Genomic DNA, 25,671 nt, shown 5'->3' with positions numbered 1-25,671 from the left:
TGGACGCTGGGCTCCTCGGCGTGGCCCCGGGGCCGCGCCACGCTCCCAGGTGCCGCCAGCGTCACTTGGGGACCTGCGGCCGGGGGCTGCCTGCGGCGGGGCTCAATGGGCGCGCATGCCGGCGGGGGGCAACTTTGGTTCCCGCTCCTTTCCATGGCGCCGACCGGCGCGGGCCTGCTTCACCCGGGGCCGCGAGCGACCTGCGGGGCAAACACAGGACTCAGCGAGGCTCGCCGGGATCCCGGGTGACTCCCGGACTGCACCCGCGTCCCGCGCAGGGCCGGGGATGCCTCCTTGGCGGGAACCCCCGCACTCCCCGGGGGCTGGGTGACGTCACCGGGTGATGACGTCACACCCCGAGGTTTCCCTGATAGGGTTTCCCCGAATCGAGACCCGGCCACCGCGTGCCGGCGCGACCCAAGGCAGGCCAGCAGGGGGCGCGCGGAGTCCGCCCACAAACCCAGGGTCCAGCTTCGAGGTGGTTTCCGAGGCTGTGAACACTAGGGCACTAGAATGGTCTCGGCGCGGTTACTTTAGGTGGGGGAAAAGGACAGTCCATCAACTGGAGGTCCACTAGCAGCCCGCTAGGCGCCCAGCTTCTGCCCTGCACTGCTTCCAAATATTGGCCACGCCTGTAAGAGACTGGCGGGTGCCTGCCCCTGCATGCCACCGGCCGAGCCTTTGTCTGCTCCTGACACGGTGTGCTGGGCGTGGGCCAGGCGCTCTTTCCTTCCTCCAGGCGCCTCTGCCAGCCAGATTCCAGCCCCAACTTGACTTCCCTCACCACCTACTCATGCGCAAACTCCACTTGGCTGTGCCTCTCTTACTTCCAGCCCTCCCCCTCCCTTCCACCAATTCCTTTCCCTCTTTGGAAAGAGGTGGAAAATTAGATGAGATTTGTCTTTTGGACCCACCTCATACCACAGCAGGGGGCTGAAGAAATCTCTGCACGGGGAGAATTTAGAAGCCCCGACTGCCTAGTTAAGGGCAGCAAGCAACAGACAGGTCACCATCCATGCCCACGGCCCTTTTTGAATGACTCTACCAGGGGAATTGTTAAAACCCAATCCTTTGGATAACGAATTATTTCTAACTCGCAGCTGAGAACTGGAAGCAGTTAACCGCACAGATGGCAGTGCTAATTTGAACCTAGGCCTAGCAGCAAAGCCCTGGCCTGAGCTTGTGGGAAGGAAGGTTTTCCAGGAGCTCTGAGCAAGGGCCTGCCCTTGGCACACCAACCCTCACTCAGCTCTGGTGTCCACAATCATCTTAAGACCCAGGCTGAAAGGATGCCAGGCCTTGGCCACCCCATCTTACCCAGATGGCTCCTGTCTGCCTCTCTGGCTGCCTTCAGCCATGTGTCACTTGGTGCCCATGCCAGTCCTACCCTCCTGGGCCTGCGTTCCAGAGCAGACAAGGGTAGAACAATAGCTCTGCCCGCCCCCTCGACAACCCCACCATGAGGCTGCCATGGTGACGCAGCCCAGATAAAAACACGATGTTGCCAGTCACCGGGAGTTAATTAAATCTGTTGTTCTCCTTTCCTCGAGCCCTCAGGAACGGGAATGTTCTGAGGGAACAGACACTAGCTCGAGGTTTTGGCCAAAAGGGCAGAAACAGTCCCGGGGCAGAAAAAGTGTTTCCGTGGATGGAGGTAATGGCACTTGCTAATTAGAAGCATCTGTCAAGAGCCAGGTGGGGGACGGCACAGGTGTGCAACTATGAAGAGGGCTTGAGCCCAAAAGACTGGCCACCGTGGACAACATGTAATCATGGCTCTGAGTATATAAATTAAAGGAAGCTTTAAATGTCTGTCAAGGTCATCAGAGCTTGTCTCGTCTTTCCATGGACATTTTTGTTGTTTTTGAGACGGGTGTCACTATACAGCACAAACTGGCTAAGCTCAGGAGCAGTCCATCTGCCTCTGGCTCCAGGCAGAATTGTCAGAACATTAACATCACCTTGTCACTTCTGGTCACGCCACTGTTTGAAGGAGGAAGTGGCACCCTTAGGAGACTCCTTTCATGTCCTACAGCTAGTAGGAGGTGTTAAGGGTTAGTCTATATCTGCATTGGTCGCTGTCCACTGTCCACGTGGTGAGCTGGGGATAAAAATTCAGTGTGTGTGAGGGCACTCAGTCTGTGAGAACTTGGTAGTTAGGTTAACTAGTAGCCAAATGTGTTTTCCTGTTCTTCCTGTCAAAGGTCTTGGACCACCTGTTAGGCATAGCTCAGGGAAGTACTACACGATGGAGAGAGACTGGCAGCTTCAGGCTCAACAAGGATCAAAGCACAGAAACTATGCCCAAAGGGCATCTAGCTCAGCAGACTGGGCATTAGACCAGACTCCGAAGACTAAACCCTGAATCTGTGCTGCTCTCACTGATGCAAGTCATTCTGCAAGGACCAAGAAACACCGTTCACTTCACTGTGTGCAAACTGTCGGTCAGAGAGAACTCTCTCCCTTGAGAACACCCTGCCGAGTCAGCCTCTGACGACATTCTGACTGTCCACCTAACCCTAGGCACACTCTCTTGCTGGGGCGACAGAGGGCCAGTCACGCCTAAAGTCTCCCTCCTGTATACTATCTAGTCCACAACAGCTGCTCAGTACATAGGCACCAAGAGGGTCATTCAGATCTTTTAAAATGTTCTGCTGAACAGGCCAAACTTCTCGAACCCCACGGTCCCAGGGCTCTTCCTTGCCTCTGCAAGCTTTGACCCTAGCTGGGGGAAGCTGCGGACTCAGACCCAAGTCTTCCTGTCTCCACACCACTGACAGCAAACACCTGCGACTTGCCCACCTCCCGTTGGGAACCATGCCCTCCAGATGGACTCATCCTTCCATCTGCCATGTTAATAATTTCTGTATTTCCTCTTTTTCTTTATTCTTGCAAATTACTAAACATTGCCCAGGATTCCATGTTGATTGGTGTAGCATTTTGGGCATATGCTTTGCTGGGTTTTCTTAGACCACCCAGGAATTACACCAAGGGATGAAAGCAAACCCCACCAGGGCTTTCCTACCCACTCTGCTGCCTGTTTCCTCATGGGTCACCATGGAAGGGAATGAGCTAGCCTCTGCAAGGGTAGAGTTGTCTGCTTCTGGGCTGAGGGTGAATGTTTCAGACTCGTACCTCTGAAACTTGTACAGTGTCTGAAATACATGAACAGGGAGCTTGTCTGGACCCAGAAAGCTAGCACCACCATCACTTCATTCAGTAGGTCTGGGTGAGACTCCAGTTCTCATTTTCTCTTCTTTTATCTCACAAAGTAGCCCAGGCTGGCCTTAACCCCATGACAATCCAATTGCTTCCACTTCCTAAAAGCTGGGATTACAGGCAAAAGCTACCACACCTGGTTTATAAATTCAAATTTCTAACAATTTCCTAGTAGATTTGAAGCCAGAGAAACTCCGTGACCTAGATCTTGGCCTCCAGAATGAGTTCCTGCCAGGGCCTCTTGGCCTCCTCCACCACTTCCCTGATAGGTCTACCCTGAGACACCTCCCTGCCCTGGGCTGGGTGAGGACAATGCCTAGCGACCTTGGAATGCTCTTGAGTATAACTGACTGCTCGATCGATGGGCACACAGAAGCTAAGCGCCACCCGTTGAAGTTACTGGAGGTGTCCAGTTACCTGTTTGATATTTTAGGTGTAGGAGAGGGGAACATTTCAGGCGCTGGGCCAGCATATATTCATATATATTCATTCTTGGGAAATATTACTGAAGAAGAAGCTGTTGCCCAGTTTTTAGCCTTCATGGGGCTTTTGTTTTGTTTTTTTCAAGACAGGAGTTCACTATTTAGCTCTTGCTGTCTTGGACCTCACTATATATATCAGGCTGGCCTCCAACTCACAGAGATCTGCCTGCCTCTGCCTCCCAAGTACTGGGATTAAAAGTGTGCACCAGTACACCTGGCCCTTGGAGTGGCTTATCACCAGATCAAAACTCTAGTCATCTATGAGTAAAGAAAAAAAATGACACAGAGGCATGACGTAGAGGGAAGTCTGGTCACAGGGACTCTGAGTGACAGGGTGCAACTCTGGGCATATGCCTGAGGAGAGAGCAGCCAGGAGACAGAGTGGCGGAGTGTAGTGTGGTGGACTGATAGGGGTGAGTGGAGGAGTACAGCTGCCACCCTGACCCTCCAGGCATCACTGGCTTCTACAGCTGTGATCTCAGCAATCCTTGAGCGACCCAGTCCTGGCAGGAAAGGGCGTATCGGGGTACACAGGTGACATGTCTACACCTCCTCCTCACACCAACCTGGATGCACTGAGGCCAGAGTAAGCTGAACTTGTCGCAGCTCCCAACGTTATGGAGCTGGCCATAGCCTTACTTTCAGTAGGGCTCGGTACTGGCTGGGACCCTGGCCTTCAGGGTCCTGACATAGGTCTGTGACCTGACTATGGCACAAAGAAACTGCAGGAGAGCATCAGAGACTGGAGCCCCAGTGGATCTGCAGACACAAGGATTTCTTTATGCACTCATTTCTCAGGTCTGGCCCTGCTAAGAGCAGCTTGGGAAGAAAGGGGCAGGACATCAAAAGCCCATACTCAGCCAGGCAGTGGTGGTGTTCACCTTTAATTCCAGCACTCAGGTCTACAGAGTGAGTTCCAGGACAGGCTCCAAAGCTACACAGAGAAACCCTATCTTGAAAAACCAAAACCAAACCAAACAAACAAACAATATTCATATGAAAACCTTGTTCTCCCTTATTCTGCATCTTTGTTCTTGCAAGGGAGGAAGCCACGTGATAGGGAAAGCTAATGCTCACGTTTCTTAAGGAACAGCCTGTTGTAACACGTCAAGCACTCAAGGGAGGTGTGAATTCAAATCCTGTTTCTTTGCCTGTAGAGCAGGGATGATAAGACCTGCCCTTAGGGGCTGGAGAGATGGCTCAGCAGTTAAGAGCACTTGCTGTTCAAGAGGACCTCGGTTAAGTTCCCAGTACCCACAAGTAGTTCACAATGATCCAAATCCCAGTTCCAGGAGATACGACACCCTTCTCTGACCTCCACAGGTACCAAGCACACATATGGTGCACAGAAATACAAGCAGGGAAAATTCACACATAAAGTGAATAAACCTAAAAAAAAATATTAAGAGATTTGTCCAATAATGCCTATGGTGGGGGACAGGGGCACAATTGAAGTGAAAACACTTTAAGCCCAATGTATACACCTACATGTGGTCAACTGACAGCCAGCACCCTGCATCATGGAGGTGGTCTGGCAGAAATCACCCCACTTTACCATGGAGTGCATGCAGTCTAAATAGAGCTAAGACCTTCAACTTTAACACAGCTCATGCATGTGTTTTGTTGGCCAATGACTAACAATTTTGAATATTCATTTTGTTCCCAACATTTGCATAAAGGCCAGTTTTTATGTTTGATCTCAAAAACTGGATGATCTAGACACACAAAGTCCACACATTGTATGGTGACATGAACAGGCAAGCAGGTACCTGGTTACATCCCTCATTCCCAATGCTCTTGTGACCCGAGGAGGCATTTGGGCTTCCAGCCTCTGAGGTGGACTGGCTTATCACTGGGCCCAGCACTGTGAAGCCTGTGTTTGCCAGACTTTCTCATAATCAGAATGACAAGCTGTGAAAGTCAGAGAGCTATGTGCTTAGAGACTAGGAGCTGGGGGTTTCCCAGGGGGTTAAGGCAGTCAGACTGAGGCTTGGACTCAGTTAGAGGAGAAAATGGAGGAGGGAGAGAGGAAGGCAGCTATCAATAGCACACCCTCTACGGAATGTGAAGGGAGAGAAGCTGACTGATTCAGCGGGAAAGGTGCGCCAAGGCTTGAAATGGGGAACTTCCTCGCTGGAGGAAGATGAAGGGAGGCTAAGATTGTTCCTCTGGCAAGCTCCAGGATCCTTTCCTGCCTGGATCACATGCGGAACAGGGGCTGTGTCAGCAGGAACCTGCGATAGACCCAGCTCCACAGCCTGCTGGGTGTTTGACCTTGGACAAGTCTCTGCACCTGCTGAGCCCCCGAGACTTCAATTCTCCAACAGGGGTAATAAATTTACCTTGCACGAGTGCTCAAAGGATTAGGAGATTATGAATGTAGAGCACTCAGCTGGCACACAGAGCAGGCAGGAAAAGCATGAAAGGGACCTGTGACTAATCCCCCAGGTCCCTGCCTCTGGAGACTCAAGCTTGACTTCCCAGGTAGCATCCATTTAAGGGCATCTTATGCCAAGGCCTCAAATGCCCCAGGTCCTGGGCACCAGATACTCCACTGAATAGAAAAAGAAACCTGGGGTGGCTGTGGTCTCAAGAGTGCTGTATCTGAAGCCTGTGGTCAGGGCTGGCATCTGCTGAGTCAGGCCCTACTGGAAGGGGCTGCATTTCTGTCTCCAGCACATTGCCTGCTGAAGGGAGGTTGGGAGGGAAGCCAGAGGTCATTTCCTCTGACTCAGCAGCCATTCGGGGGGCTTCCTTGGACAGGGCACTTCCATGTGGCACTGGCCTCTTTGCAGGCCAGCCTCCATGCCACTACACACAGTCAAGACATTGTGCACAGACAAGAAAGGGGCACTGTGGTCCAGACAATGAGCTGGGTCGCTCCCATCTGGCCTGGGACTCAGCTTCCTCGGGTCAGCAATGTTCTTTGCTCTGCTTCTATCCCTCCCTGGAGAATAGGGGCCAGGAACATCAAGTGGAGGCCCATCGCAGGCCCATGATCTGGCACATGCCCTGGCCATGAAGGGGAGACGCTGGCTAGGCTATTTCCTTTTTCCTAGTAAGAAAAATCACCTCCGAAGAATGCGATTTTGGGCCAGGTCGTGTGGCAAGGGAATGAGAGACTACCCTAGTGGTGGTATTAGTAATGGTAGTCACCCGGCAGAGACCCCCAGACCCAACCTCCAGACCTCCTCCTCCCTAGACAGGCCCAGGGTCTGGGCCGCCTCCACGTTTGCAGCCACCCTGGGAGTCCTATTGCGACGACTGCAGCCACGTGGGAGCAGGCTCGTGCCCACGGAGCCGCTCGCCCTCACCCCCACCCTCGACGTGCTCAGGCACACCCAGACCGGTCAAAGGAGCGAAGCTCTCTCCACAGTGCACCCCCTTCCTCCCCGCACCCCCGGCCGTAGTGGGGGAGGGGGCGTCGCCACCCCGCAGTCGCGTTGCTGGGGAGCGCAACCCCGTTGCTGTGGCAACGGTTTCCAAGCGAACTGGTGGCGGCTCGCGCCCTGCTCGGGCTCCCTGGCTCACAGGCGCTCTCCTTCCCCTCCTTCCTTCCCTCCGGTGTGGACTGGGGGAGGGGCTGCCCGCTGTCCCGGTCAGGGTCCGGGTGGAGATACCAGATTAAGAATCTGAGCCACCCACAGGGAGGGTTATTAGCCCAAAGACCATCTTCCGCCCGCGCCCGGTTCCCGCCCGGCCCGCAGCCGTCGCGGTACTCACGGGCCCAGGCATCCTCCTCGAACTCGTCTTCCTGCCTCAGGGCGAGCGGCCCAGCGGACAGAGGCCCCAGCTTGGAGCAGGCGGCAGCCCGGTGGAGCAGACAGAGGCAGCGAAAGCCGCTCCGAGCGCTGGGCTGGAGGCGCGGGACGCGCGCACGGGCGCGTGCTGAGCCTGGCGTGCGCGCGCGCGCAACCAACAGAGGCACCCCCCCCACCCCCTGCCACACGCCGCCGAGGCTGCTGCGAGAAAGGAAGGGGTGCCCACCTGCCGCACCCAGACACGGCACACGCGGGTGCGGGCTCGCACTACCAAGGGCATCCTAACACAGAGAAAGTACACTCTGAACAGCGCCTGGCAACAGGCTACCCAAAGGGGGCACACACAGGCAGCTTCGTGGCACAAAGCGGCCATACACGCAGATTGCTTAGCGGAGCAGCTGAGTTCACGAACCCAGACACTCACACAGCTTAACCTGTACATGTCCAGACATGTAGTGGGGGCTGGGGCTAACGCAAGCCAGTACCCCAGTGTGGCCTTCTCCTAACTCAGGAACCCACTCACTCTATTCAAGAAGGTATACATTACAACATGCCTACTGAGAAAGAACGCAGACCCCCACCTGAGTGCTGAATCTCCAAGGGGTGCTCACCGCAAGGGAACAAATACCGTGTAGAGCAGGCTCCACCTCAAGCCTTACCTTTCTGTTTCTACTTAAACTTCTCTATGGCATTAAGGGAGGATATTTCAAAAGTACCTCCCACCACATCAAATAAGGGACAGTTAGGGCTTTGAGAGTCAGAATCTTAGCCCGTAGAAAAAGGCTCATAAAACCAGTGAACACAAAACTAGCTTTGGTCATTTGGTTCCAGGCGTTTTGAAAGTTGGCATCAAGCACATTGCCCCCCAAAGATGGTATGATGGTGCCCACAGTTCAGTTTAAACTGTGCCACCCATCCCTAGCGAGCCAAGAACTCTGTCTCTCCTAGTAGTTCTATTAAAAACAAGTGAGAAAAAAACCCCACAAAATCCACAAGTGATGTTGAGGGCTCATGTCTACCAGGCTTTAGGATGGGAAAGGATATCTACTTCAAATAGCCACCAAGTTTCCAGTCCCTTTCTTTGAGCATGAAATCCCAGGTTTCAAGGGGGTTGTCATAGACTCCACCTATTCATGGGTACCATCAAGGGTTAGATGCCAACAAAAACTCTGTTCCAAGATACACTGGACACGTTTCAAATCTGGCCACTAGGATTCCAGAGACTTAAGAGTTAGATTCAATGATGCCAAGACAATAATCAGCTGGAGAGTCTTGCTCTGGTTGTCAAACTCTCCTGGGAGGAGTTAGCAAACTAGCAGGGGCCCCCTTTGTCTGAGGCTGTTTTTTTTTTTTCCTCACAGCTAAGGGGATCAAACCCAGGCCTCTCACACATGCTAGAAAAGCACTTCTACCACTGAGCTACACCCAGGAGCCTCCTGTAGTTTTTGTTTTTCAAGACAGGGTTTGTGTACCCATGGCTGTGTTGGAACTCACTTTGTAGACCAGGCTGGTCTTGAACTGAGATCCTCCTGGCCCTGCCTGGAGTGCTAGGATTAAAGGCGTGTGTGGCTACTACCTTCCATATTCTTAACCTACAGCACTTCTACCTGGACCACGTGTGTTTGGCTGCACTGTGTATACAATGAGCTAAAAGCCCTGCACTATGTAATGTGCGTGGATGGGGATAAGAGAGAATGATTTGCAAAAAATATAGGAGGGTGCTCTTCTACATGGTGGGCTAGGTACTTAACAAAACCCTTTGGGACCCTCCCAATCTCCAGTAGAATTCACTTGAGTACAGATTCCAAAGGTGGCTGATCCTTACCAGCTTCAACTGCAGCCACTCCTTCCCCAACCCATGTTCATCAGCCATTTGATGGGCACAGCTGGCCTTGTCCTGGAGCGCAGCATCTCCAGACCCATCATGCTCAATGTTGTCCCCCAAGGCTTAGTCCTCTAGTACCCTCTGCCACAATGCTGATCATACCCAGCCCACGTCTCCTTGCTTACCAAGTTAGCTCAGAGCTGGCAGGGACCTGATCTCCATTTGGGTCCTTAGTTCTCACCATAGGACTGTATAGGGAGTGGAACTTTGACAGTGTTGTTGGGAAACTTTACAAAGGTGACCCTAACCTTAGACAAGGAGTTTCCTGGATGCCTCTTAGCTCAAAGGAGGTTGCAGGGCCTGGATCAAGCAGCAGGCAGAGGACTTCATGGCCTTACACTCACCCTTGCATACTTTCCTTCATCTGGCTTGCTTTCTACCCAGTGCAAAAGCCTTGAACACCCTTATTTCCTTTGCATGGATAGAAGCATCGACAAACATTCTATATGCTAGGGGGCCCATGCTGAAAAGACACCTGTTGGCAACCACTGGTGTGATGGTACGTACATATCCTAACACTACACAGGAAAGCCAGAAAAAGCGAAAGTCTGAGGCCAGCCAGCCAGGGAGCCCCAGTGACTCCCCAGCTATTTCACAGAGTCTCAGTTTATATGCAAGGAAACTGGCACCCTCAGACAAGAAAGGGCCTGCGCAGTCAGCTTCAAAAGTTGCCAAACTAGAAGTGTAGCCATGGCTGTCATGTTCACAGCATGTGGTGCCCCGCGGACCCTGGGAGGAATTTGCAAAGTCTGGGAGAAGTTTGTTGTTAAACAGCTCTTGCTTCCCCCCTCCCCAGAAATTTGCACAGACTCCTCCCTTCCCCTAATGGATCTTGATAATTCTTCAGGTGACTGCTTCAGGATCTGGTAGTTACTAACTTCAGAAACTCAGGTGGCTGGTCCCTCCTACCCCTGCCTCACCCTTCCTATTCAAACCCTCTAAGTAACTCAGATCATCTTTGGTCACCCACAGGAGAAAACACACAGAAGGCCAGATTAACAGACTCAGGACTGGTGTTTCTTACAACACTTCCCATTTGCCTCTCTACACCTCTCGGAAAGTCTAAAACCCAACCAGGTATATCTACCTCTGTAGCAGTCAAACATACAACCTAGCTGGTGTCCAAGGCTGTGTTCCACCTAGGAGTAGAGAAACCCAGAGACTGAGTTCCCATACCAGGGTCTGGTTGCTTGTAAAGTTTTGAAGATTCTTGGGCTTTTGAAGGGTAGCCCCTAGTCCTATTCCAGGCCCGCCTCCAATCCCTTCTGACTGTGCCAAGAAACAGGAAGAATCCTTGAAACACCAGAAATAATTTTAAAAAAGAGACAGGCAGGGGTGGCTGGCCAGGCTTGTGCTCAAGACTGTATTCGCACAGAGACACGTGGCAGCTCACATTGGTCACACAAAGACACGTGGCAGCTTACATTGGCTTTAAATATGCAAAAGCCAGGGCCTTTTATGGTCCCACGTTGTCCTAACACTAGCATCAGGACGGCCATCACAATCTGGGACGGGCCAGGGCTAGGGTCTGGGCTTAGGCACAGCCTTACCCCACCCTCTTCACACACTGGTATACACTCAATCCCTACCCCCAGCAGGCACATACAGGGAAGGGTGGATTATTGCTGGGCACATGTCTACTTTTATGAGGGATTCTGGAATGTTGGAGGGGTAATTCTAACCCCTCCTATGGCCTGGGCTGGGGCACTTCTGAAAAATGTATCTTCAGGACATGACCCAGAATAAGGGATAGTATGCAGGTGACCCATCTCATGGTCTGATGGGTCCCAGTCAGTTCAGTCTGTGGGTTACAGCCCAGGCCTAGAGGATACAAAGCCCCCATTTCCAGCTCTAACAAATGCTGAGAAAAAGTGACAGCACTGGGCAACCAGAAGGTGGTGGCTTAAGTCCATGACAGGCAGGCACAAGGCTCACTTGGAGGTTGGTGGTGACCAGTGCAATGCTGGGGTCAGAGGTCTGACCTGGCCCATACTCTGCTCATCTGTACTGGGCCCAAGAAGCCTAGAGTTTGGCACTGGCTCCTCTGCCAGCTCCTGGCTCTCCCAGCCAGGGCTAGATGCCCTGGGGTGCCAGGCTCAGGGTGGAATTAAGATCGCTCTGGTAGCTATATACATTCGTACAAATCCATAAATACATAAAGCCCCGAGCTCCACAGAAGAGCTGAAGGGATGCACCTTTGTCCCAAGATGACCCAGGCCTTGTCAAACTCAGCTGGGCCAGGGGCCGAGGGACGGAGGACACTGGGGACAGTTCCGGCTGTGTTCCCCAGACCACGACTTGAGTGGACAATGGGGGACACCACTGTGCAAAACTGTAAACGTCACTGAGAGTAGCTGCTACCGCCAACCACTGGTAGGGGCCTCCGCCTGGGGGCTAGAGGCGGGTGGGGAGCTCTTCCTCACTGTCGCTGCAGTTCCCACAGCAATCCTGGAGGGACAGGAAGACATGAAGGGAGAGAGGCACAGCAGGTGCCATTAGTCACCATTAAGGCTGACCAAGGCCAGTGTCATGCCCAGAGAGGGGATGTGGGGTTCCCACAGTCTCAGAGTAGCAGCTTGGTCCAAACATGGGTGGCGTCAGGGTAGAGCTTTCTAGCGACAAACTGCAGGAGACTAGAAAGCTCCCAGGATCCGCAAGGGCAAGGCCTTTGTCCATCCCCTGGACAGACAGGCACAGGGAGACAGATGCTAAGTAAGGTTAGCAGCTTGAAGGGGTAAGGGTGCAGGGGAGCAAGCAGCAGGGAGGGAGCGGGTAAGGTGGGCACCAGACTTCTTTCTCCTACATCTCGCCTCTGTCATGGAAGGGCTGCCTGGGGCTCCCCACAGTCGGGCAGCAAGGCCAACCCATGAGGAGCCCACACTGCTCACCTCTGGAAAGAGAAAAGAGGCCATGAGACCAGCCAGGCGTGGGGGACAGGCAGGAATGAGGCACCTTAGGCACCACTGAAAGGGCTGGAGGATGCCTATTCCCAGTGTAGGCGGGCACCGGCTCTGCCTCCCACCCTCTATGGAACATGCTGGGGGCACAGGTCAGACACTGGCAGGACTTACTTGGCGACTGAAGAGCCTGTGCAGCAATCCCTTCTTGGGGGGTGCAGGTGGCTGGCCCTTCCAGTCCAGGTCTGGGGGAACTGACCCATCCAGCCCAAAGACATTGAGTTCCTGGAAGCACTCAGTCTCCACCATCTACCCAAGAACAGATGGCTGTGAGAGGGGGCCCCAGGGATACCCCTCCTAGAGCCTGCCCCACTTGCAGGATAGTCCCTACCTCATTCTGCCAGGGGATGGACACACTACCCGTGGCAAACTTCTGGTAGAAGTCTTGGTCGGTGGGTTCCAGATCCACCCCTTTAACTGTAGAGAACTGTTCGATGTCCAGAACGTCCTTGCAGTAAATAGCCTGGGGCTGGGGGTGGACAGAGGGAGGAGTCAGCAGGTCTTGATCTCAGTCACCCTTGGCCTGGATCTGCCCTGACACCTGCAGCTCCCTGGTTTGGAGACAGTGGCAAGGCACCCCACATATTCTCTGAGGCAGGTTTCACCCATCGACTAGGGTCATGACCCTTGGCTGAGCAGTGACCTAATAAGGTTCGGCACAGGCCTGGTACTAGGCTGGGCTGGCCGCTTGCATGGGACTGCCTGGGTATGTGGCTAGGGTTGGGGTGGGAAGGGGAGTACTGGCTCCCTGTGTAGGGACTGGAGGGGGTCTTTACTCTAGAATGTGCAGGACTGGAGTGGTTTTTCCAATACCTTCCCACCCTCTTTGAGTGCAATACCTCTGCATTCAAAGGCCACTTTCTTTTCTGTCTCTACACTGCTTTCAAAATCTTACCACAAAGGAAGTCAATTAAAATATTATCATGGGCTAGAGGTGTAGTTCGGTGGTGTAGAGCATTTGCTCAGTATGCTTGAGGCCCTGGGTTCCATCCCCAGCACACATACACGATCTACCAACGTATCTACTAATACACACATTATCATGGCCATCATGTATTTGTGTCTGACCTGGAAAAGCCCAAAGTTCCCTACAAGATATACCATGTATGACTTTGTAATTTTATATCAATGTATATACAAAGGCAGAGAGGATGCTTGAGTCTGCGAGTTAAAAACTGCACAAGGCAGCACAAGGGACCTCATCTCAAAAAATAGCATTATTCCTGATAGCCCCTCCCCCAAAAAGAAAGATACCCTCATGTCAACCATAAATAAAATTTATATTCATACAATAGAATATTATTCAGCTTTGAAAAAGAACAAAGTATTGGTATATACTTCAACATGGATGAACCTTAAAGAGTATTCTTAGCAAAAGAAGCCAGTCCCAGAGTATCCATCTACTCACATAGAACTACTGAGTTCCTGGAACAAGAGGGGAGAATTTGGAACCCTGATGGATATCAGATCTCGTTTGGGTTCTGAAGTGGCTGGTGAAAACATCCTGTCCTTATGTGCTGACAATCACATGACTCAATTGAACTGCATACTTTATATGGGTTAACTTTGTGAATTCCCTTCTAATAGAGTTGTTAAAAATGTATTGTCAGCTGGGCATGCTAGCACGCCTTTAATCCTAGCACTCAGAGGCAGAGGCAGGTGGATCTCTGAGTTCATGGTCTACAGAGTAAGTTCCTGGTCAGCCAGAGCTACAGAAAGAAACCTTGTCCCTAAGAACAAAACCAAAAACAAACAACAACAAAAAATTGTCAAGTGCTGGCTCAGAGGTTAGAAGCTTGCACTGCTCTTCCAAGGGGATCTGATGCCTCTGGCCTCCACAGACTCCTGAATTCACATGTGCACACCCTCACACAAACACACGCAGGTCATTGCTTTCTTAATAAAAAAACAACAAAACAAAACAAAAGGGCAGGGCTGGAGAGATGGCTCAGAGATTAAGAGCACTGACTGCTCTTCCAGAGGTCCTGAGTTCAATTCCTAGCAACCAACCACATGGTAGCTCACAACCATCTGTAATGAGATCTGATGCCCTCTTCTGGTGTGCAGGCAAGCAAGCTGTGTACAGAACACTGTATACATAATAAACAAATAAATCATAAAATAGAATGAAAAATAAAAAAGCATTGTCAAGCTTGGTTTTTCATCTACTACTTCTAGTGTTAAATTCCAAGACACTGACTTTATTTCTAAATTTGAGCCCATTGGCAGTGTGACTACCTCATTAGAGAATACGCAGAGTGGGAATCAGCCTGGCAAAAGATGACCCACAGTGTGACTCCTTCATTAGAGGATGCACACAGAGCGGGAATCAGCCTGTGCAGATGACCACAGTGTGACTCCTTCATTAGAGGATGCACACAGAGTGAGAATCAGCCTGTGCAGATGACCACAGTGTGACTACTTCATTAGAGGATGCACAGACGGGAATCAGCCTGTGCAGATGACCAAAGTGTGACTCCTTCATTAGAGGATGCACAGACGGGAATCAGCCTGTGCAGATGACCAAAGTGTGACTCCTTCATTAGAGGATGCACTGAGGGGGAATCAGCCTGTGCAGCAGCTCCAGCCTGAGGTAGCACGATGAAGTCAGACCTGCTTGGTTCAAGTGCCAGCTCACTAACAAGGCTCACCCTCTCGGTGTGGGTGAGGTCTACCATGTGAGCCATCACTCAGCCTTCATCACCACCCGCCCACCCCCCACTTACATGTCTATCCTCTATGACCCATTCCCACACCTCCTTTAGGGCTGAGCACCCCCAAAAGTAGCCTGCCGTCTTAGAGCATGGCATTGTTCCTGCTCTGCACATACTTGCTCCAGCCAGACTGGCCTCAGAGTTGCCCTTCCGTGTCCCTAGGCTGATCCTGCCTCAGGGCTTTGGTGCCTGCCTGCTCCTTTTGCCTGTACTGCCCATGTTCTCAAATCTTGGCTTGATTCTCTCTTCAGTTCTACTTAGGCATCAGCTTCTCAGAGATCACCCTGTCTAAAGTGACTACACCTCCTCAGAGCTGCCTTCCTAGCCTGGTCCCTTTCCTCTGTCACTCAGGACTACCTGAAAGCCCTCCTTGTTTCCTGGTTTATTTTAGTGTTTCTTTCCATTAGAGCATAAGGATGGCCTAGCTCTGTGGACCTCATTATCTACAAGGCCTGACACATATGCTATCCAGGTATTTGTAAATGCATAAACACACGTGGTTGACAGCCGCCAAGCTGGTGAGCCCATCGCCTGAAGGCTTTCCCAGGTGCTCCTGGCAAGCTGTCAATCATAGGACCTAGTCTCCACAGACTTATGGGGGAAGCAAGCTCCCACTGGGCCAGAAGACATGTGATCCAGGTATCCAGTGAGGCTCTTTGGCAAACAGCCTCAGAATTTCCTTTCGAGTTCTTGAACAAAGTTGCTCTCTGTCCACTCGGTAACTGGCTAGCTAAGAAGACGTGTGCTTGAGCTGCTCGGCCACCCGTGCCACTCCCTGAGAAAGATGCCCGAGAGGAATCGAGTTGCTGTATGCTCCTGGAGCATCCCTAGGTCCACCCCCCATCCTATCCACTAGGTTGGACTTCAGATATGCACATGCACACATACACAAATGCTCATACATACACTTTTTGGAGGGCAGCCCAACCATTAGATGGGTTTTTCCAACATTTGCACTGAAAGCGACCTGGCCATTGCTCCAAGCTCTCCTGCATCCTGGCTTGGCCTGACCATTAGCAAGGGTGAGTAGGACTTACATCAGGCTTAAAAGGTGGTTCCAGCATCCCAGCTCCCAGCCGCTTGAAATTCAGTTTCTTGAAAAGGGGGTGCTCCTTTACCTCACGGGCACCACCTCCACGACACCCCAGGCGCTCAGCAGGGTCCTTGCTGAGAAGCTGTAGCAGGGCATGGGTAGTTAGGGTTTCTTTGAGCAGCTGAGGTACCCCTGCTCCAGCCCAGGCCAGGGCAGTCACACCGACAGCTTGCTGTAGTACCTGAGAACAAAGCGAGCGCGCCTGTGGGGAGAAGTGCTCTGTGTATTCCTCGGGCACCTCCTTGACCAACCGCTCTACTTCTTCCCGCTTGATCTTCTTCTTCCTCTGCTGGAAGGGCGACTGGCCTGCAATCATCTCATAGAGGAGGCAGCCGAGCGCCCACCAGTCAGGGCTGAAGGTATACCGTTCATTCTTCACTACCTCCGGAGCTGGGCAGGGGCACAGTCAGGGCTCAGTAAACAGTAAGGAACAGACAGCCCACAGGCCCCAGAAACAAAAACCAGGGGATCAGTCCAAACATTCCTTGGCTGGGCAGGCATTTCACTGGCCTGGTGGGGACTCAGACAGAATAAGAAACCACATCTCACAATGGGAGCTGATGTGGCCCTGAAGAGGGTGGGTGTCACATCAAGGTCCCCATATCTAACTGGTCTTTTTTGTTTGTTTGTTTTGCTTTGTTTTTTTTTCTAGAACAAATTGGCTTGTGTGTGTGTGTGTGTGTGTGTGTGTGTGTGTGTATGGAAGGAGATCCCAATGCTGGAGTTTGGTGAACACAGGGCCATGCACATGTAGGCTTATGAGCTACCTCGTACACACCTAGTCCAAACCCCCCCACTACTTTCTTTTTTTTTTTTTACTAACATGAAGTTGTTTGGCTTATTAAATCTTGGCAATCAATTCAAATTATTCTAAAAACAATTCAACTTCAGGATTCATGTAGGCCATATCAGGACCATGTAGCCACTGACTTTAGCTTCTGGATTTCATGAGGGGAGGAAAACACCCACTTGCTAATACCTCCACCTGCCGGGCACTTCCTGCAGAGTTCCCCCTCCCCACATCTCTAATCTCAAAGCCCTCCAGGAGGCAGCTCTGAGGAGGTTTACAGAAGAAAGCGAGGCTGAAAGTGGAGTGCTTAGCTCAAGGTGGAGCCCAGAAAACCTGGACCACACTGGGTTCCACAGTCCACATGCTAGGAGGGCTCCACTGCCTAGATCTTAGACAGGCACGTCAGTCCAAGCATGGGCCATGGAAATGCATTTGGCTTCCTTAACCTTCACTCCAACAGGTCCACCCAACCCTAGGAGTTCAATAAGCACCCAGCAAATGACTAGCAGGGGTTCACAATGGGGGACCTGGCTAAGTCCTGGTCGCCTAATACACAACAACAACAAAAGAAGTAGCTGTTTTGGTATGTGTTATCTACTCTGAGATGGAACACACACACACACACACACACACACACACACACACACACACGCACGCACACGCGCGCGCACACACCCCACCAAACAGCAGTGGGTAGGCCAGGCTTAGGACAGCACGGGGACCCAGGAGACTGAACTTACCCATGTAGCCCACAGTGCCCACACGGCCTTTGATGGTCTGGCCCTCGGGCACATGCACAGCCAGTCCCAGGTCAGAGATACGGATGTGGCCTGGGTAGGGGTATTGAAGCAGGTGGGTCCACTGACAGGCCAGGCCTTCCCATCACATCCCTCCCACTTGGGCCTTCTCACTTCTCACCCACCATGGTCATCCAGCAGGATATTCTCTGGCTTTAGGTCCCTAAGGGAAGAAAAAGGCAGGGTCAGATGATGCGGGCTTCCAAGAAGCCAGACACAGCCAGCCTCTCATAGCTCAAGTGCCTGCTGGGATCAGGCATGGAGCAAGGTGAAGGGCTCATTTGCCGCCAGGGTAAAAGAGCCCTGCTCTCCCCAGGCTGCAAACAAGTCAGGGGAGCAGGGCAAGGACCTCCAGAGCCGGTACTTTAGGAGCCTTTTAGGGTGGTGAGAAGTGCTCCAATCTAAAGTACTGAGGACTCCCATCCAGTGGGGGGGACCCATCTGGGAGGAGGGAATCCTTGGACGTCATCCTTGGACTTGGTCACCCTTGAATGGTGCAGCTCCCTTCCCCTGGTGGCCAACTCTACCTTCTCTGTCACATGAGGCTACTCTTCCATCCCCTCAGGGGCCGCAGTGAGGCTCAGGGGAAAGCGCCATCCATAAGCAGAGCTCTCCACTACTGAGCCCACCTGCAAGGCAGGAATGACGGTCTCCCAGAAAAAGAACTCATGTTGGAAGCAGGGAGCTAACTAGCTCAAGGTCACACAGAGAAGGGGGACAAAAAGAATTCACAGTGGTCAGCCAGCTAAATCCCAAAACCTAGGCGTGAAACACGCAAATCTATCAAATGTGGGTAAGTTTGTGCCTAGAGCCAGTGTTGGCTTGTGGCAAGACAAACCCCCAGCGCACTATCCTTCCACTGGCTGGCTTGATAGACAGCCTTATCTGCCACTATCATATCTAACTGCTGTCCCTGTCCAGGAAGGACCAGTCCTGGAGTGGCTGTCCCAGAAGCTCAGCCCTACCTGTACACAATGCGTTCCCGGTGCAGGTCCTCTAGGCCGCAGCAGATCTCGGCAGCATAGAAGACAGCCCGTGCTTCAGGAAAGCCAGCCTGGCCCATGTGGTAGATGTGGAACTTGAGGTCGCCTCCATTCATCAATGTCAGCACCAGGCACAGTGCATCCTTTGTCTCATAGGCGTAGGCTAAGCTCACCTGTGCTCAGGAGAAACAAACCTTCAGGCAGGAGCTGTGGGGGGTGCCTGGGGTGTGTGCCTGTGTGTGTGTGTGTGTGTGTGTGTGTATACATGTGATAATAGCAGCCACCCAAACAATCTTCTCTGTGCCACTCCTTAGGGCTCAGCAGGCTTCCTGAGCCTGAAATAGCTCCTACCCCACCCTTCTTAGGTACTGCCCAGGGCAGGAAGGGCAGTCCCTTTGGCAATAGGGAGGGACTTTAGCCTGGTGGGTGGGGAATGCAGATGGGGAATGCAGGGGAGGGAGAGAGCTCCGTGTGTACTTACTACAAACCTACTGTTCACTTTTTCCAGGATCTGCTTCTCATTGAGTGCCATGGCCTCCCCTTTCCGCTTTTTGATTCGTTTCTTTTCCAGTTTCTTGCACGCATACATCTTGCCTGTCGCCCGCACCTGGCAGGCACATACCTGTAGCCAGGGTAGACAGGAACAAATGGGGACCAGTCATGCTCTTGCTGGAGGCGGGAAGGTCCAGGGCTACCATACCCCATCTAGTGTACTCTGCAAAGGCACCAGGAGGCCACTCACCTCCCCAAAGCCACCTTTGCCCAGAACTCGGTACTGCCTAAAGGTGTTTTTGGTCACTGGCTGCCTATAGGCAAGAGTAAAAGAAACAAATATTTATGCAGGGATTCCCACAAGGAAACCCCACAGCCTCGCCTACCCCAGACCAGCCTGCAAGGAGCGCACCTTTCCAGCCACTTCCACTGCAGAAAACGGTTAAAATAGATGCTGTCGAGGTAGTCGGCAAAAGGGGCCATGCTCAGGTACTCGTGGGTCAGCCTGTGGAGAAAGGAACAACCCATAGGTATCAGTCCCTAACAAACCCAATCTCAGCCTGAAGGCCCAGGCCTCCCATTGTGTGTGTGTGCTCAGCCCACAAAGCATCATCCTTGTCCTTGGGCAATCTTTTCACTAAAGCAGGAGACATGCATCTCATGCTGAAACACAAAGGGAGGCCACTGCTAAATTCCAACAGCATGGACAGGGAGAGGAGCTGAGCTTGCCAGGGACTTCAAGGACCACAGAAGCCCCTTTCCTTAGCACAGTTCTAGACTGGTGGGGATGGAGCCTTACCGGGTCAGCTCTTGGAAGAGGTCTTTGCAGGGTCCCTGCTCTAGCCGCTGGGCACAGTTACTCACCAGCTGCCGGGGAACTTCAGGGATGAGGTCAGGACCCTAGGGACAGGTCACGGACAGGTCAATGCGGAGGCTCCCTTGGACAGCTGTCTACGCCCAAGGCAACACTGCCAGGTGTCTGTGGGTGCCAACGGTGGCTGTAGGTGGGCAGTGCACTGGCTGCGTTTTTGCTGAACTCCCTTCCTGCCCCCTCCCATTTGAGACAGGGTGAGACAGCCGCTGGCAGGCTGCCTGACCCAAGCTCAGCCCAACCCCTGGGCTCTATGCCCATGGTGCTGCCTGGAACAGCTCCAAGGCACTCACTGCCCAGGCTGTGGTCACTCCTCTGCCTGTTGTCACTGGGCCCTGCCTGTTGTCGTCATCTCTCCATCACGGCTCACTCACCGTGTGGCTCAGAAAATTCTGCATTAGTCGCCGCCCACATGCCTTCCGTTTCTCATCTGGGGTCACTTCATACTCAGCCTGCAGGGCGAGAGGCAAAGAAGCCTGGGGCTGAGAGGGGTGACAGATGTGGGGGGGGAAAGGGTGTGGCCAGGACCTCTGCCTGCCATCAGTGCTGGGCTGGGCCCTGCGGCGGGGTACTCACCACCCCATCCAGGAAGGCAATACAGCGAGTCAACTCAGGCCTTGTGGCGCAGAACTCACGAAATAACAGGCGCCCAATGGGCTGACGTTCACACAGGCTGTGGTAGTCACGCTCTGCAGGCAAGAGGGGAGCTGCTGGGTCACAGGGCACTGTAGTTTATAGACCCCCATATCTGGGATCCAATAACTTCTAGCCCCAAGAGTGGTAGCCATTATCTTCTTTAGAACCCTCACTGTAATCCTCAGGCGGGTATCACTGTTACCCCAATGTAACCTGGGGGCTATGGGACCCAGAGAGGTTGATCAATTCCTGGCCTGTCACACAGCCAGGAGTCTGGACTCCAGAGCTCAGGTCTCCCAGTTCACAGAGGTGCATGTCACAGTTCTGGGGTTGGGTGTGGTCTGTGAGGTTCCGGCCCAGCCCAGCCCAAGCCTACACCTGTTGCCTGCCTGGCGAAAGTGCGAGAGGAAGCTGTGGCTTCCGCTGCTCTCAGCTGGGCCTCCTTCCCAAAGCAGGGTACATTCTACCCACATGCAAGCCATCAGCAGGGACCTGGGACACCTCAAGTACTGTTCAGATCCTCACCCAAGAAATAACATGGGGTGAGCCCTTGTGTCTCTTCTAGAAATAACCGGATCACTTCTCTAGCTTTAATGGGTGCCCTCAGGTCTGGCCTGGATGAGGTTCATAAGCACAGGACTGGTGTTCCAAACCTGTTGGCCCCAGGCTGCCTTTCCTTCCTCCAGTCCATATCAGCTCTCCTCTTCCCCATGCCCACTCCACTGATACCAGTCAGAACCGATTCTCTGCCCTCCATCCATTTCAAACTCAGGAACTGAAACTGGGCTGGATCAGGTAGTCTCAGTCTTCCTGGGCACCGGACACCCCCACCCCATGGTGCCCCTGTAACCGAGGGCAAGGTCTGGCTGGAAAGGATCCTCCTGGGTAGCCTCCCCTCTGCTCTGGCAATCCAGGGCTTTACCCACGCCTCACCAAGGCTGAGCCGAAGCTCTTCACACTGGCTGATATGGGGGAACTGCAGCATCTGACGCCATTTCTTGCTTTTGCCTTTGCGATTCCCGCCACCACCTGCAAGAGTAACCAGGAGCAGGGTCTCTCTGGAGTCCTGAGCTACCACAGACTCCCGCATGCCCCAGGAGCTGGGTCTCCCTGGAGTCCTGAACTACCCACAGACTCCTACCTGCCCCTCACAAGTTCTAGAATACACATGGTCCTTCTGGGCAGCCATGCTAAGGGCTCCCAGGATGAGAACCAGAAAGAGCAACGAGGACATTTCTGCAAGAGGTTTGCCTCATTCACTCCCCACTCAGCAGGAATTCTACAGGTTAAGAAAGTAGACAAGAGCCTGGCCACCTGCATGCCTTTAATCCCAATACTCAGGAGGCAGAGGAAGGTAAATCTCTGTGAGTTCCAGGATAGCCAGAGCTGTTACACATAGAGAAACCATGTCTCAAAAAAAAAAAAAGAAAGTAGATAAGAAGTTAGGCAAAAACAACACACCGTTAATCCCAGCATTCAAGAAGCAAGTGGACGAGGCCAGCCTGGTCTACATTCTACATGTGAGGCCCAAGCCAAGGCTACATAGTGAGACCCTGGCCGAAAGAAAGAAAGAAAGGAAGAAAGCAAGCAAAGTAGACAAGGGCACCATAGTGGAGAGGGTCACCAAAGAAGCCGAGGCATGCCAGCCAGAGAATCTATGTGGTATGGAACATACTTGACACCAGGGACAGCTTGGGCAACCCCCAGGCCCTTAACACCAAGGGTTGCACCAGAACTATCTCCCTGCCCACAGCAAGGTGGTAGCAGGAGGGCTGGCACTCAGGATGCCCCTACCCCTGCCTACCTAGGTGAGCCCCTATCTGTAGCTGCTGGGATGCCGCCAGAACCTGAAAGGTAGGGTAAATGGGTAAATGTGTGCTTTGGCAGTTCCCACCCCAACCTGCTGAAATAGTGAGGTCTCTGTGAGATCAAGGCCAGCCTGGTCTACATAGTGAGTTCCAGAACAGTCAGGGCTACATAGGCAAGGTCTCAAAAACCCACACTGCAGGAAAACGAAGCACGTCACAGAGAAAGAGCCACACATGTCTTTGGGACAACATACTAAGGATGATGGGAGAGGCCTGAAGCCTGCAACCTCCAGGACCAGGATCGGAAACTCCAATGCATACTTTTGTCTATCACTGTAGCACCCACACCACCCAACTGTCGTGGCACCTCCAGAGGCACTGAAAGTGAGCGGGAAGAGGGGGAACTGTGTCCGCACTCAGTAGGGCTGTGAAAAGAGGCAAGATCCAGCTCCAATTCACTGACAACCTTAGGCAATGAATTTCCCTTGCCTGGCCTCAGTTTCCCCAGTATTGTCTCCCCTTGACCCAGTGTAAGCAGTATAGGAGGAAAAGCTGCCTTCTGGGAAAGGGGCAGGGCTGGGTCCCTGATTGGGCTCCCGGAGGAAGAAGGAAGTGCTGCAGTGTCCCCTTGAGAAACCCTCTGGTGGCCCTGCTACAGCCTGAACCCTATGTGCCCCACAGTCATTGCTTCACTGCAAGTAAGAGACCTCTACTCCTTAACCAATGGCAAGGCCTCCCCTGAAGAGGAACTCCTCCCACTCTCCCTCCACCCGGGTCCCTCACCCAACCCTCCATTTGCTTGCCTCCCCCAGAAGTCACTTCCTCCTCTCCCTCCTCCCAGCTCTAGCAAGGCAAGAGCAACAAGTCACATGCAAATATCCTGTCCTAGAACTGGCTGCCTATCTGTGGGGCTCCCCTCCACCCGACCCTGCCCTCCTCCTGTGTGCCTCTGCCACCTGGGAAAGGAAGAAAATCCAAGTGAGGGTGCACACCCCCAGGGCCACCCCCCACAACCAGATAACACACAAGTTCCCGAGAAAACTGAGTCTCTGAGTGGTGAGTTCAGAGCCTTAACGTGACAGTGGGAGCAAACTCAAGCCCAATCCCAAATTCAAGTTCCTTATCCACCTCTAACATAAGTGGCATTTATTAAACGCCAACTGACCTTTGATCCTAGCACTTGGGAGGCAGAAAGAAGGTGGAGCTCTGAGTTCGAGGCCAGCCTGTGGTCTACATAGCAAGCTCCAAGTAAGTCAAGACTATATAGGCAGACCATCTCAAAAAACAGAATCAACAAGAAAGAGTCAACTGTACACATAAACCACAGGTTTCCCAGCTGCTGAGGGTCACTTAGAAAGCCGACCCCAAGTTGTCAGCTGTGAAATGACCGACACCACCAGTTAGTTCACAGGTAGTAGGGGACTCCATGACAATGAGGCTTTCCTCAAAATTTCTATACAAAAATAGGAACAATGGCGTTAAGAGACAGGAAGCATGCCAAAGGCCACGCAGGTGTGTATGGGTGGGGGTGGGGGAGCATAGCCAGTTCACGAGACAGGTCCTCGAAGAGGAGCCGCTAGTCCCCACCCAAGATCCAACAAAGACTACCCAAAGGTACCCACAGTGCCTGGCCCAGTAAGGCAATGCCCTCAGGGGCCTGAGGCTAGCCCTAGGAAGTGAGGCCTGGCCCCAGCTCTCCTTACCCCTCCTCCCCAGCAGGCCGGATGACAAGGCAGAACAGAATGGCAGATGCCCCCAGAGGCTGAGAGGAAGGCCCAGCCCCTGAACTTGATAAGGGACTGGAGATAAGATAGCCTCCCTTGGGCACTAGGGACCCAGTCTGACCATCCCATTTCCAGGCAACACCTCCTGGGTGTGACGTGCCCTGGGTAGTCAGAGGCTATCAGGTGCCACACCACACAGGGGGCTTCTCGGAGGTGCTGTAGACTCTACTGGGCACCTTTAGTCCTAAACCTGGGTCAATTACAATCTTGCTGGGTAATCTGGGTTTAGTCGCTGGTTTGAGCCTCAGTTTCCTGATCTGTAACCTGATATAGAACAGTGAAGCTAATGACCCCTTCAGTCCAGAAGCCCATCAAAAAGTGGAAAGCTGTCACCACGTTCCGGAGTTCCAAAAAGAAGAATCTTGTTCGTTGTTGGTCCCCCAGCACCCTGGACAGAGTGGGGCAGTACAGGTGTCTGGTGATTATGTCACTGAGGTAGGGTGGCAGTGAGTTTAATGTCTGGTCCTGGGTCACCTAGCGCCCTCACAGAGCAGGTGTAAATTAACATCTGGAGTGAAACCAATAAGCAGGCACTCCGAAGCACATCCATGTGCGCACGCACTAATTCCACAAGACTGGTTTCCAGCCAGGCTTTTCAACGAACAGCCCACTATGCTCGGTCCCATTTATTTCTTTGTGCGTCTGCCCTAACAGGTCATTGGCTAGCTGTACGCAAAAATCGTTACCCATTCACCCGTTTATAGTATCCAGAGTCTCCTGGTGAGTGGTGGTTCTGCTGGTAATGTACGTGTCCACAAGTTTCCCCATGTCGGTTGGGTTGTCTATGCAAAGGCTTGGTTCATTCATTCTCCAATCTTTACAGATTACCAACTTTCTGCTGTTCAGGGCATCTGGGCCTGGGGCACGTGGGCACCTTCCTGCCTCTCACCTAGAAGAGGCCTCAGACACACTCTCCTGGGGCTCGCGTCCCACCTTTTTCTCTTCCTTCCCTTTCTCCTTTCACCCCCCCCCCCACACCCGCCGTGACGCCCGCGGCGCGACCCCCGCCCCTCTTGGGCCCTTGGTTCCGGGGGCAGGTGCCGGGGGCAGGCCGGAAGGGCTCGTATCAGCGCTAAGAGTCCGGGTGCAGACTCCAGGGCACGAGGGTAGCTGGGGCCCGGGCGCCCCGTGGAGCTCCGAGGTCGCGCGCCCGCGATCCCCGCACCCGGGCCTGGCCGCCCGCCTGCCTGGCCTCACCTTCCCGGGCCTTGAGTAGCACCGTGTTCGCTACGATGTTCTCGAGCTCCATGGGCTGCAGCGCTGCCCGGCCCGCCAGGCCGCGCCGCCGGCCGGGACCGCCCGCGAGAGCCGGGGCCGATGGCGATCGGCTCGGCGCGGCTCGGCTCGGCTTGACTGACCGCGCCGCGGCCTCCCGGGCCTCCCCGGCCTCCCCGGCCGC

The 25,671-nt window shown here is 53.2% G+C and overlaps 1 protein-coding gene across 3 annotated transcripts; it reads right to left on the bottom strand.

Moving 5' to 3' along the window:
• Positions 1-20: 20 nt before the first annotated feature.
• Positions 21-25,671, bottom strand: Grk6 (G protein-coupled receptor kinase 6). 3 transcript variants are annotated; one of them, XM_085699589.2, is made up of 16 exons: positions 25,470-25,671; positions 21,614-21,709; positions 20,621-20,733; positions 20,419-20,496; positions 19,973-20,073; positions 19,586-19,678; positions 19,424-19,487; positions 19,163-19,303; positions 18,664-18,854; positions 17,824-17,861; positions 17,642-17,731; positions 16,293-16,501; positions 16,056-16,193; positions 12,636-12,773; positions 12,419-12,553; positions 21-200 (listed from the first exon to the last, which is right to left on the bottom strand). In XM_085699589.2, the coding sequence occupies exons 1-16, from the start codon at positions 25,519-25,521 to the stop codon at positions 180-182; spliced, it is 1,698 nt and encodes a 565-aa protein (XP_085555715.1). In that variant the 5' UTR covers positions 25,522-25,671; the 3' UTR covers positions 21-179. The 3 variants fall into 3 exon arrangements, with proteins under 3 accessions (XP_085555715.1, XP_085555714.1, XP_085555716.1); XM_085699588.2 differs by lacking the exon at positions 21-200 and adding an exon at positions 10,684-11,795; XM_085699590.2 differs by lacking the exon at positions 21-200 and adding an exon at positions 11,853-12,237.

Source organism: Myodes glareolus, chromosome 14 (genome assembly GCF_982192425.1).
Source record: "Myodes glareolus chromosome 14, mMyoGla1.1, whole genome shotgun sequence".
Taxonomy (NCBI): domain Eukaryota; kingdom Metazoa; phylum Chordata; class Mammalia; order Rodentia; family Cricetidae; genus Myodes; species Myodes glareolus.
The sequence above is the reverse complement of the archived record's forward strand: the minus strand, read 5'-3'. Positions and strand labels throughout refer to the sequence as shown.